This window comes from Eschrichtius robustus, chromosome Y (genome assembly GCF_028021215.1).
Source record: "Eschrichtius robustus isolate mEscRob2 chromosome Y, mEscRob2.pri, whole genome shotgun sequence".
Taxonomy (NCBI): Eukaryota; Metazoa; Chordata; class Mammalia; order Artiodactyla; family Eschrichtiidae; genus Eschrichtius; species Eschrichtius robustus.
This window is the reverse complement of record NC_090846.1, coordinates 3,445,441-3,459,927: the sequence shown is the minus strand read 5'-3', so window position 1 is coordinate 3,459,927 and position 14,487 is coordinate 3,445,441. Positions and strand designations below refer to the sequence as shown.

Below are 14,487 nucleotides of genomic sequence, written 5' to 3'. Positions count from 1 at the left end.
TGCCCTGCTTTTGTGGCTGCTGCCCATGGAATCCCCCTCCTCCCCCCCCCCAAATGAATGCCTGGCCTGTTGCCCAGAGAGGCTTGTGTACCTGGGTTCCCATAAGAGTCAGAGACACAGCTGGCTACCACACCCAGGGCACTGCACAGACAGCACACTGAAAACACCCCCTCCTTCTGTGGAAGAAGCCTGTTTGCTTGTCCAGGAACTTTGGTGTCAGGGTCAGGCTTTGGGTTTTGCACACATCCAGAGGCCTGTGGACTCGCTGTCTGGGAAAACAGGCTGAAGGATGACATCTTTGCACTCTCCCATTGCCTCACTACAGCTTATCGTAATCTCCAAGAAGGTGCTGATCCATTCTTATGGAGGCCTGAATTTTACAACCGTCACCAAAGGGGCACCCGCAGATGGCCTGGTCTGGTGGCCAGCAGAGCTTAGCTTAACAGTTGTACGGGACTGTACATATTTGCATTCTTTAAAAGCTGCTGCCTTTCAGGGTCAGGCTTCCAATCAGCCTAAACCTAGGTGGTGCTGAGGTCTTCCCTGACCTCTTTGGGACACTGACAGGTCCTGGAACACACTCAACAACTGGGAGATATTAAAAATAAAATGAGCTGCTTGGACAAGCAATCACCAACGTTTGAGAGACAAGCAAGAGCTGCAAGGTTGAAGGATAAGATTCATCTCCTAAATGAGGCCACTCCTCCAAGACTGGGAGAGGTGGCTATTTCATGGAGTGTATAAAAGCAAACACAGAAAGTCAAGCAAGATGAGGAAGAGGGGAAATATGCTGTACGTGGAACAATAAAATAAAACCTTGGAGAAAAACATAATGAAATGGAGATAGCTAATTTACTTGATAAAGGGTTCAAAGTAATAATCATAATGGTGCCCACTGAGCTAGAAGAAGAATGCATGAACACAGTGAGAAGTTCAACAAAGACAGAAAATATAGGAAAGTACCAAATCGAAGTCACAGAACTAAAAAATTGAAAAACACTGAAAAATACACTAGCGGGGTTCAATAGACTAGAAGAAGTAGAAGAAAGGATCATTGAGCTCAAAGCAAAGGCAGTGGAATTCACCCAAGCAGAGCAGCAAAAGGAGAAAAAAGATTTTTAAAGTGAAGGCAGCTTTAGGAATGTGTGAGACAACATCAGGTGGACTAACATGCACATTATAGGGGACCCAGAAGGAGAAAAGAGAGAGAAATGGGCAGAACACTTATTTGAAAAAGAACGATTGAAAAGTTCCTTAACCTGGGGAAGGAAACACATCCAGCTCCGAGTTCCAAATAAGCTGTACTCAAAGGAACCCACAGCAAGACGCAGTATAATTAAAATGTCAAAAGTTAAAGACAGAGACTTAGGGCAGCAAGAGAAAAAGCAACTTGTTACACATAAGAGAATACTCAGAAGACTATCAGCAGATGATTCAGCACAAACTTTGCCGCCCAGAAAGGAGCTGCACAATATAATCAAAGTGCTGAAAGAAAGAAAGAATACCCAGTAAAGTTACCATTCAGAAGTAAAGGAGAGAGAATTTTCCATACAAGCAATCCTACAGGAGGTGATCACCACTAAACCAGTCTTATAAGAAATGTTAAAGGGACTTCTTTAAGCTGAAAAGAAAGGGCATTAATTAACAGGAACATATATGAAAATATAAATCACCGTTAAAGGTAAATATATAGGAAAGGCAGTGGATTAATCTTTTGTAAAGCTAGTATGAAGGTTAAAAGACAAAAGTAGTAAAAATTACTGTAAAGATAATAATTGGTATTAGGGGATACACAAGACAAAAGATGTAAAACATGACATCAAAAACATAAAAATTGTGTGTGGGAAAACAAAAACTTAGAGCTTTAGAATGTATTCAAACTTAAGTTGTTATCAACTTAAGATACACTGTTATAAGCTGTTACCCGTAAGCCTCATGGTAACTACAAAGCAACACCCTGTGGTAGATAACACAAAAAATAATGACAAAGGAATCTAAGCATACCATTTGCAAACTGCAAAGGAAGAGAGCAAGAAACAAGAAAGGAATGCTGGAATGAGAAAACAATTTAAAAAAAAACTGAAATGGCAGTAAGTACAAATGGACTAAATTCTCCAGAAGTAGTAGAGTGATTGAATGGCTGAAAAAAATAACAACATATTTATACACAGCCTACAAGAGACTCACTTCAGGTATCAGGACAGGCACAGACTAAGAGTGAAAGGGGGGACAAAGATATGCCATAGAAATGGAAACCAGAAGAAAGCTGTGGCAGGTATACATATATATATCAGACAAAATAGAGTTTATGAACAAAGACTGTAATAAGAGACGAAGAAGGGGATTACCTAATGATAAAGGGGTCTATCCAGTAAGAGGGTAAAACATATGTAAACATTTATGCACCCAACACAGAACCATCTAAATATATAAAGCAAATATTAACAGTCCTAATGGGAGAAATAGACATCAATACAATAATAGTAGGAGATTCTAATACTCCACCTACATCAACCATACAGATCATCCAGACAGAAAATCAGCAAGAAAACGTTGGCCTTAAAGAATATGTGAGATCACACAGATTTATCAGATCTATACAGAATATTCCATCAAAAAAAAAAAGAAAAAAATCAGCAGAATCACACATTTTTCTGAAGAGCACATGGAACATTATGGAGAAGAAATTATTTTTTAGGCTACAAAACAAGCCTTAATAAGTAAAGGAAGTTTCAAGTGTATTCGGCAACAGGTGTAAAAGTAGAGATCAATTATGAAACAAAACTGGAAAGTTCACAAATGTGTGAGATCAAACAACATGTAGTGAACCGTCCATGGGTCAATGAAGAAATCAAAAGAGAAATTTAAAGAAAAACAACCTCAAGAAAATGAGAATACAACATAACAGATTTATGGAATGCAGCAAAAGCCATTGTAAGAGGTCGGTTCTTGGTGATAAAATGTCTAACTCCAGAAACAAGCTAACTTTACACAGGAAGAAAATAGAAAAAGAAGAACAAATGAAGCCCAAAGGTACTATTAGGAAAGACATAACAAAGATCGGGATGGAAATAAATGTAACAAAGACTCGAGAGACAATAGAAGAGATGAATGAAATTAAGAGGCCTTTTTTCTTTTAAAAGATAGACAAATTGACGAAAGTTTAGCTAGACTCGTCAAGAAAAGGACAGGGCTTAAATAAATAAAATCAGAAATAAAAGAGGAGATGTTACAACTGACACCACGGAAAAACAAAGCATTATGAGAGGCTGCTATAAACAATTATATGCCAGCAAATTGAACAATACAAAAGAAATGGATGCATCCTAGAAACATGCAAGGCAGGACTGAATTATGAAGAAAAAGAAAACTGAACATACCAATAACTAGTAAGGATATTGAATCAGTAATCCAACACTTCCCACCAAACAAAAGTTCAGGACCAGCAGGCTTCGCTGGTCAATTTTACCAAACAGTCAAAGAAGATTTAATACCTGTCTTTCTCAAACTTTTCTGAAAAAGTTGAAGATGAGGGATGCTTCCTAACTAATGATGCCAGCATTACCCTGTTACCAAAACCTAACAAGGACACCACAAGAAAAAGAAAATTACACTTCTGTATCTGTACACACCAAATACACACATCAAACTTCTGGAATGCTACACAGCAGTTCTAAGAGCAATGTTTTTAGTGATAATTCCTACTACAATATATAAGAAAAACTTCAAATACACAACCTAACTTTGAACCTCAAGGAATTAGAAAAAGAAGAACAAATGAAGCCTAAAGTTAGCCCAAGGAAGGAAATAATAAAGATGAGAGCAGAAGTAAATGAAATAGAGGCTAAAAAGACAGTAGAAATTATCAATGAAACCGAGAGCAGGTCCTTTGAAAAGATAAACAAAATTGACAAACCTTTAGCCAGGCTCACCAAGAAAAAAAGACTTAATTAAAATCAGAAATATCACAAATAATTAAACTAAGAAATGAATGAGGAGACATAACTAATACCACAGAAGTACAAACGATCATAAGAGACTGCTAAGAACAATTATATATCAACAAATTGGACAACCTACGAGAAATAAATTTCTAGAAACATATAACCAAGACCGAACCATGAAGAAACAAAATTGAACAGACTGTTTACTAGTAACAAGACTGAATCGGTAATTAAAAACCTCCCTCAAAAGTCCAGGAGCATATGACTTCACTAGTGAATTCTACCAAACATTCAAAGACGACTTAATAACAATTTTCCCCCAACTCTTCCAAAAAACAGAAGATGAAGGAACAATTTCAAACTCACTTTATGATGCCAGGATTACCCTGTTAACAAAACCTGACATGGACACCACAAGAAAAGAAAATTACAGGCCAATATCCCTGATGAACATAGATGAAAAACTCACCAACAAAATATTAACAAAGTGAATTCAACAATAAATTAAAAGATTCATACACTATAATCAAGTGAGGATTATTCCAGAGATGCAATAATGGTTCAATATTTGCAAATCAACATTGTATACCACATTAACAAGATGAAGGACAAAAATGATATGATTATCTCAATAGATACAAAAAAAAGCATTTGACAAAATTCAAACCATTTTTGACAAAAACTCTAAAAAAAGTGGGTATACAGGGAGCATACCTGAACATAATAAAGGTCATTGTGACAAACCCACAGCAAACATCATACTCAAACATGAAAAACTAAAAGCTTTTCCTCTAAGACCAGGAACAAGGCAAGGATGCCCACTCTTGCCACTTTTATTCAACATAGTATTGAAAGTCCTAGGCACAGCAAACTGACTAGAAAAAGAAATAAAAGAAATCCAAAATGGAAAGGAATAAGTACACCTATAACTATCTGCAGATGACATGATATGACATATAGGGAACTCTAAGGACTCCACCAAAAAGTTGTTAGAACTAATAAATGAAGTTGCAGTAAATTTGCAGGATACAAAACCAATATAGAGAAATATTTTACATTTCTAAACACTAACAGAGATCTGTCAGAAAGACAAATGATGAAAGACAATCCCATTTACAATTGTATCGAAAAGAATAAAATACCAGGAATAAATTGAACAAAGGAGGTGAAAAACCTGTACAATGATGAGAGAAACTGAAGAAAAAAACAAATAAATAGAAAGATATTCTGTCTTGTGGACTGGTAGAATTAACACTGTTAAAATGTCAATAATACTCAAAGCAATCTACAGAGTCAATGCAATCCCTATCAAAATACCAATGGCATTTCCCACTGAAAGAGAATAAACAATCCTAAAACTGGCATCCACAAATGACCCCAATAGTCAAAGCAATCTTGAGAAAGAACTAACCTGGAAGAATCACACTTCCTGATTTCAAACTAAATGACAAAGCTATAGTCAAATCAGTATGATATCTGTATAAAAAGACACATAGATCAATGGAGCAGAACAAACAGCCTAGAAGTAAACCTACTCATATATGGTCAGTTAATTTACAACAAAAGAGCCAAGAATATAAAATGGGGAAAGGACATTCTCTTCAATAAATAGTGATAAGAAAACTGGACAGCCACACACAAAAGAATGAAACTGGACCACTAGTTTACACCATATAAAAAATTAACCAAAATGGATTAAAGACTTGGCTATAAGATGTGAAAGTACAAAACATCAAGAGGAAAACATAGGTGGTATGGCAAGACCCTGACACTGGTCTTGGTGACAACATTTTGGATTTGACATCAAAAGCACAGGCAACAAAAGCAAAAATAAGCAAATGTACTATATCAAACTAAAAACCTTCTGCACAGCAAAGGAAACCATCAACCAAATAAAAAGGCAACCGAATGAATGGGAAAAGATATCTGCAAATCATATATCTCATAAGGGGTTAATATCCAAAATATATAAAAAATTCACACAACTCAGTTGAAAAAAACAAACAATCCAATTTAAAAAATGGCCAAAGAATCTGAAATAGACATTTATCTAAAGAAGACATATAGATGACCAACACACGTAAAGGCACATGTAAAGATGCTCAGCATCTCTAATTATTAGAGAAATGCAAATCAAAACCACAGTGAGATACCACCTCACACCTGTCGGAATGGCTATTATCAAAAAGAACAGAAATAACAAGACTTAGTGAGGATGTGGAGAAAAGGGAACCCTCCTACACTGTTGGTGGGAATGTAAATTGGTGCACCCACTATGAACAACAATATGGAGGTTCCTTAAAAATCAAAAGTAGAGTTACCATATGATCAAGCAACACCACTTCTGGATATTTATCCAAAAAGAAAAAAGTGAAAACATTAATTTGAAAAGATACATGTATCCCAATATTCATAGCAGCATTAATTACAACAGCCAAGATATGCAAGCAACGTAAGTGTCCATTGTCAGGTGAATGAATAAAGAAAATGTGGTAAATACACACATACGTTGGAATATTACTCAGCCAGAAAAAAAGAAAATCTTGTCATTTGTGACGACATAGAGGAAACTTGAGAGTACAGTGCTACAGTGAGATAAGTCAAAGACGTAAAGTATGGTCTCACTTATATGTGGAATCTAAAACAAACAAATAAACTAACAAGCTCATAGATACAGAGAGCAGACTGGTGGTGGCCAGACCTGAAGGACAGAGTGAAGTGAGTAAAGGTGGTCAAAAACTTCCAGTTATCAAGTTAATTAAATCATGGAGAAGTAATGTACAGCCGTATGACTAGACTTAATCATTCTGCATTGTGTATTTGAAAGTTGCTATGAAAGTAAATCTTATAAGTTCTCATCACAAGAAAAAAAAATGTTGTAACCATGGGTGGTGATGAATGTAAATGTAGATTCCCTATAAAACAGAGGTGGAAACACTTATACAAGCCAGTCTATCAATTACTGAGAGATGTAAAAACTGTCTGGGGTGTAAGCGGCCATATTTCTATTCTATTTTTCCATAAAAATAGGAATCTTAAATACATGCCAACCTTCTGTACACATTTTTTCAACTAGGAAGCAAAAGACATACAGGAAACTTGCCAGGGTTCAACCCTAGAAGTAGAGTCTCATGTTTGCACATTAAAGAAGGTGAACTTCTAAGAACATTAAGAACTACTTCTATGAAGAGGAGTATTTTAAAAGATAATAGATTTTAAAATGTACAGTCTAATTTACTATCTTTAAGTCATTTACTTTAAATAGTACTTTACTTTTTAAATGTTTATTTTTTATTAATTTCTACTGAAGTATAGTTGATTTATAATGTGTTAGTTTCAGGTGTACAGTAAAGTGATTCAGTTATACATATACATATACGTATATAAACAGATATTCCTTTTTTATACTCTCTTCCATTATAGGTTATTACAAGATATTGAGTATAGTTCCTAGTGCTATACAGTAGGTCCTTGATGGTTATCTATTTTATATATACTAGTGTGTATATTTTAATCCCAAACTCCTAATTTATCCATCCTCCCTTTCCCCTTTACCATTTCTGACCCAGGACCAATATATTTCATACTCAGAAGACAAGTTCACCTCTCCTTCTTCACGCCATGGTTTCAGATCCCAAGACTCAGCTCCTGCATTGGTCCCACAAGAGACCACATAAGCTGGACAAGTTTGGGGGACCCAGGCCTTGAATCCAAGCGTAATGGTAACACCTGCTCTGGGGGTTCCCTGGATTTGTGCCCTGGGATCTCCACATGGCAAGGGCGGAATCAGTCACTGGTGTGTGGTTGTCAGGTCCTGAGAAGCAAGTAGTATTCACAGGACTGAATCCATCCCATTAACAGAGAACCAAATGGAACTGCCAGGCCCTCCCACCCAGAACGTACACAAGAGAACAGCATGGGGAGAACGGAAGGTGATATTAAGCTGAAACAATACAGAAGCACAAGAGCACAGATGAAACTTCCACTTCATAGTCCCTTTGCAGAGTCAGAAGCAATAAACTCTGGGTTTATTTTGAGCGAGGTGACAGGGCACTCTACCACGCCAGGCAAATTAACATGCACTCTGCCCATTCCTATGCGCTGGACTCTCCAAACCACACCGCTTCCCTCCAGCGCTGACGTTAGCCCCTAAGGACACGACACAGACCTTTCAATTAATGATGAATAACCAAGCAGAGATAACCTGCAGCAAATACAGAGGACAATCCTAACACTCGATGAAACGGTCGTTATAAGGGCATCTGTACTGACCAAATAATTCAGGTGACAATTAAACTCTGCCTAGAGAATGCTCACAGAGATACAGCTTATGATCCTGGTAATACAGTGAATTTTAAAGAGCCAGTATGTTATCGAATGGGCGGTGGGCTCTCCAAAGCTCAGCAAATATCCCCAGACTTCTGACAGCTGTGCAACGTGGAAAGCAGACCCAGCCTTCCACACAATTTGTGATCACACAACAATCTGTGATCACACACAGCAAACGCAAACCAGGAGACAGGGCACACAATGAAAGGGCGAGCAACAGAGGACAAAGGACTCTGCGCTGGCTTCATATGTCCCACGCTGGTAAAGAGCCCCAAGACCAACTGAAGAGACGCACGTTCAGAAACAGACACGCGAGAGAGCGGAGACTTCCTGCTGCCAAAAGGGCAGGCTTTGCTGGCGAGAAATCAAAGTCGGAGATAAAAGTAAGAGGTAGACTGCGGAAACGGAGATGCTGCTGACTTTAGGAACGAGGTTCCTCTGTGGTCACGGAGCCGACCACCACCTGCCTCCGGGCCCCTGCTGGCTGGAGACCCGACACCTGTCCTGGACGCTGTCCTGAAAACACAGGGGGCGGGTGCACCCGGCACCTGCAGCGGGAGTGGGCGGGGTCTAAGTGGTGGGTTCCCCGGTCTTCCCTGCTCCATCCGGTTCTCGACCACCTCCCACTCGTAAGAGGGACCGGGAGCCTCCGAGCCCTGGGCACCCCCTGCGGACGGCAGGCGCCCTGGGCACCCCCTGCGGACGGCAGGCACCGGCTCCCTCCACCTTCCGCCAGGCCGTGGCTGCCTGAGTAACAAGGTTTCGGCTTTGCCAGCTGCTCCTCCGCTGGAAGCCGGCCCCGCCTGCCCGGCCAGCCCACCTTTCCGTGGCGCCCTGCACGGACGTGGCCCGGGAGCGCTGGATCTCCTCCTCCAGGCGCCGCCGCTCCTCCTCCAGCCGGGCCACGTCCTCCGCCGGCCTCCTCTGCTGAATGATGAGCTGCAGCTCCTGAAGCAGGGTCTCCTTCTCCTTGATGAGCTGCAGCCGGCCCCTGTCGGCCTCGGCCATGCCCGGCCAGGACTCGCTCTCAAACTGGGCCAGCTGCCGCTGGATATTTGAGACTCTGCGAGACAGGGACACAGAAAAATCCATGAACTTAATTTTAAAAATTCTCTTCACGATACAGACGCTAAAATCCTCAACTAAGTATTAGCAAATTGAATCCAACATAACACAGAAAGAATTACACCACAACCGTCAAGTGGGATTTATCCTAGGTGTGCTAGTTCAACATTCAAAAATCAATTAATATAATCCATCACAGCAACCGATTGAAAAAGAAGATCATGTGACCATATCAAGAGATGCAGAACAAGCATCTGACAAAATCTAGCATTCATTTAGTATATATAAAAAACAAAACAAAAAACCCCCACTAAAATAGAAATAGAAACTTCCTCAATTTGATAAAGAACATCTACAAAAAAAAAAAAATACAACTCATACCATTCTTAATGGTGTGAAGCTCAAGCTTTCTCACTGAGATCAACTTCAAAACAACGGTGTACCCCATCACCAATCCTTTTCAACATCATATGGAAGTCCTAACTAATGGAATAAAATAAAAGGAGTACACTGTGCACAGATTGGAAAGAAAGACATAAAACAGTCATTGTTCACAGCTCACATAATCATCTATGAGGAAAACCCAAAAGAAGCCGATAACAAAAAAAATTTCACCTGGAACTCTTAAGCAATTAGTGCAAGATTGCAGGATACAAGCGTATACAAAAGTCAACTGCTTTCCTAAATACCATCAATAAACAAGTGGATCTGAAATTTAAAACACAATACCATTCACATGGCACCTCCAAAAATGAAATACTTAGTTATAAGTCTAACCAAACTTGTACAAGATCTATACAAAGGAAATTACAAAACTATGATGAACTGAAACAAAGAAGAACTAAATAAATGAAGAGACATTCCATGTTCATGGATAGGAAAGGTTCCAATACTGTCAAGATGTCACTTCTTCCCAGCTTGCTCTATAGATTCAAAACAATCCAAATCAAAATTCCAGCAACTTATATTTGTGGACATAAACAAATTGATTCTAAAGGGGCAACAGGCCCAGAACATCCAACACACTACTGAAGGAAGAGAACAAAGCTGGAGAACTGACACTAGGAGACCTCAAGACTCAATATAAAGCAGTACAGTAATCAAGATAGTGTGGTACTGGCAAAAGCATAGGATAGCAAAGGCAGTCTTTTCATCAAATGGTGCTGGAACAACTGGACATGCACATGCAAAAAAAAAATAAAATCATCTACACATAGACTTCACACCCTTCACAAAATTTAACTCAAGACCTAAATATAAAAGGCAAAACTGTAAAACTCTTAGAAGATTACATAGGAGAAAATTAATAAGACCTTGGTTTGGAAATGTCATTTTAGATAAAATACCAAAGGCATGATCCATGAAAGAAATAATGGGTAAGTTCAACTTCATTAAAATTAAAACTTCTGCTCAGTGAAAGAATGTCAACAGATGTGAGACAACAAATCACAGACTGGGAGGGAACATTTGCAAAAGACACATCTGATACAGAACTGTTATCCAAAATATAGAAAGAATACTTAAAACTCAACAATGAGGGAAAAAACAACTCAATTAAATGGGCCAGAGACCTTAACGGACACCTCACTGAAAAAGATAAACAGACAGCAAAGCATATGAAAACAAGATGCTCTAAATCATATGTCACCAGGGAAATGAAAATTAAAACAACAGTGAGATTCCACCACACACCTATTAGAATAGCCAAAATGAGAACATGTACAGCACCAAATGCTGGTGAGGATGTGGAGCAACAGGAACTCCCATTCACTGCTGGAAGGAATGCAAGATGCTACAGCCACTTTGGCAGTTTCTCACAAAACTAAACATACTCTTACCATGTGATCCAGCAGTCACGCTCCTTTGTGTTTACCCAAAAGAGCTGAAATTTTATGTCCACACAAATCTGCACATGGATGTTTATAGCAGCTTTGTTTATAATAGACAAACCTTGGAAGCAATTTGTTTCCATCTCACTGCTTATTAATTTTGTCCTGCTTTTATTTATATTGTCTATGTATCAAGAAACACTTCCCTTTATGTTTTTACATTTTATCAATGGAAATATATGTTTATTCCATCAATAAAATTGTACATAGGATAAAAAAAAAACTTGGAAGCAACCAAGATGTCCTACTTTAGTAGATGAACAGATAAATAAACTATGGTACATTTAAACAATGGGATATTATTCAGCCCTAAAAAGGAATGAGCCATCAAGACATGAAATACAGGAAGGAAACTTACACAGTATTATAAGTGAAAGAAGTCAATCTGAAAAGGCTACATACTGCATGATAATATGTATATGACTTTCTGGGAAACTATGGAGTTAGTAAAATCTCAGTGGTTTTCATAGGTTAGTGCTGAGGAAGGAATGAGTAGGCAGAGCACTGTGGATTTTTAGGGAAGTGAAAAGACTGTACTGAATACCATAATATTGGATACATGTCATTATACATTTGTCCAAATGCACAGAATGTACAATACCATGAATGAACCCTAATGTACAGGAACTATGGACTTCAGGTGATTATGATGTGACAATGTAGGTTCATGAATTGTAACAAATGTACTTACCCTCTGGTACATCTCTGGAGATGTTTATAGTGAGGGAGGTTATTTGTGTAGAAGGGTAAGAAGTACATGGGAACTCTCTATATTGTCCACTGAGTTTTGCTGTAAACCTGAAAATGCTCTAAAAACTAAAATATATGTAAAATATAAATATAAAATATACATAAGAAGGTGAAATGCAGTGTTCTTTCATGAATAATCTACCTAAATACTTACCTAAACATTTTAAAGGTTATTCACTGTAACCTTAAAGGTTACATCTCTAGAAAATAAGAAATCACTCACTGTGTTTGGTAAATGTTACAGCAAAACATGCAACAATTACTTGCTAAGCATAGCAATGACCTATTTTCTGAGTTTAGTACAGCCTGGCAAATTCCAGCCTACACTGTGCATTTTCAGAACAAACATGCAAAACGCCCAGAGGAATATTCACAAGAGGCAACATTCCTTCAAAAAATATGAGCAACCTAAAGAGAAGAAGTATATGATTAATAATGTGACCACTGTAGATAATCAATATGGATAATGAATTTTGAAATATTACATGTGGAAATTCTAAAACCCAACACTACTACATCATAATAAGCAAGAAAAAATTGGATATAAAACCACTTAGCAAACCAAAGACCTATGTCAGTTAATGCTTGTCCTTAGCAGGGAGTCATGGGAGCTGCTTTTGTTGATATTTTTACATTTTCTAAGAAGACAAGAAAAGTGAAATTCCAGACATACATAAATTATACACATTGATGAGAGCCAATTATTTAGCCAGAAAGTATCCTCCTTACACTAACTGGTATCCTGCTGTTTTGTCTTCAAGATAGTATTTCATTTTTGACGAAGGAAATTTTTTTTGATATGCTTTATAGCTTTAAGAAGGACATATTTTAAACAACTGTGTTTTAAGATGTTACCAAAGGGTGAAAAAAGATAAAGTCTCTAAGCATGTGAGAGCAATGCTAAAGCAGTGGGCCAATATTGAAAACAAGGGGCCCTAAGCATTTGAGGAGAAATATGACATGATAATTGTCTCAGTTTTGCACATGTTCTAAAATTAAGACTAGGAAAGATAAACAAACAGGCATAAATATAGTCAAATATTGAATTTCAGAAGCCAGACTATTTATTATTATTTACGTCAATATAAATAATTGCATTTAAATTCTTTCAAACAAAATGAAATGGAATATCTACTGCTATTACCTGTTACTGTACTACTTAAAATGTCTTTGAAAACAATTATGTGTGGCTTTTCCATTAATGGCTCAACATTAACCTATTGAGCCAAATAAATGAAAGGAAAAAAAATAGTTTAACTTAAGTTGGTCTGAGGGACTGATACTCAGTCTAAGAGGAGGGAAAAAGGGAGTTCTCAACTAGTCAGAAGGATAAAAAAAAGCTGAAAAATCTCCATTCTTAATGAATCAGATCTTTACAAGTGTTAGCAATATTTTGAATTTGACATTTTAAATGCACTTGACATTTTGTTACATGTATTCGGAAGCTAACCACAAATGAGAATCCATTATTTTGTATTACAGTAGACACTGCATTTTGGTAAAATTGTAGGTAGACACATACTGAACTGTGTTCAATTTCTCTCCAGGGAAAAAGAAGTAAGCAGAAGGCAAGATTTTTAAAATGAGTTTCTTACCTCTTTCTGGCCTCCTCACATTGCCAATTAAGTCTGACTTGGTCTACAAGGTTTGTTTTATCATCAAAGGCAAAATTTGGGGAATAAAAGAAAAACAATAAAAATTCATATTAAAATATTTTCAAAATTGTAAGTTCATTTAAATTTCAGCAGCAGTTAAAAATACTCTTTTAGTTCTTCTGTAAATTTCAATTATTCAAAGCACTGGAAGGAAATGTACCAAATAAAATTCTGTTGCAACCTCTGACCAGAGGGTTTTGGGAATCTGGGTTTAATATTATCTAAACAGTTGGACTTTTTTTCCTCAGTGGAAATATATTCATTTGTTATTATATTAAACAAAATTGAAGTTTTTTAAAGAAAGAAATAATTTATTAACAGTTGATACAAAGGTTTAAAATGTTATCCCATTTAGTACACTGTTCTCAAATATCCAGTTTCTCAATGAATGTGGAATGATGATGTCCTACTAAGAAATAATAAAATCTGAAGAAGACAGACTAGTATGTGTTTGGGATATAGGATAACTCTCTCCAATATGGTATGGTATATAAAAGAACAAAATGTAAAAAGGAAGAAATCAATGAATAAAAATGAGTGGGATTGGGCAATATTACTTTAAGAGCTAGAATATAAAATGTGGTGTTCTGGATCCAATCAGTAGTTGTATTTAAATATTTTTCCTACCAATTACACTGAAGTGATCAACATGCTAGACAAAACAAAAAGACCTATACGAAACACAATTGTGGCTTACTTTTTTTCATTCCTGGAAATGTCATAAAAATGTATTTTCAATAAATCCTTCAGGGACTTCCCTGGTGGCGCACAGGTTAAGAACCCTCCTGCCAATGCAGGGGACACAGGTTCAATTCCTGGTCCGGGAAGATCCTACATGCCATGGAGCAACTAAAC

At 37.4% G+C, this 14,487-nt stretch overlaps 1 protein-coding gene across 1 annotated transcript in view; it reads right to left on the bottom strand.

Annotated features, from left to right (window-relative positions):
* Nucleotides 1-14,487, bottom strand: part of LOC137757632 (protein WWC3-like) — a 94,661-nt gene that overhangs the window by 28,877 nt on the left and 51,297 nt on the right. Inside the window, exons 6-8 of the mRNA XM_068534222.1 lie at nucleotides 13,573-13,646; nucleotides 9,094-9,336; nucleotides 1,944-1,957 (exon numbers count right to left, since the gene is read on the bottom strand). Of these exons, the coding sequence (XP_068390323.1) occupies nucleotides 1,944-1,957; nucleotides 9,094-9,336; nucleotides 13,573-13,646 (331 nt within the window). The remainder of the gene's footprint in view (nucleotides 1-1,943; nucleotides 1,958-9,093; nucleotides 9,337-13,572; nucleotides 13,647-14,487) is intronic.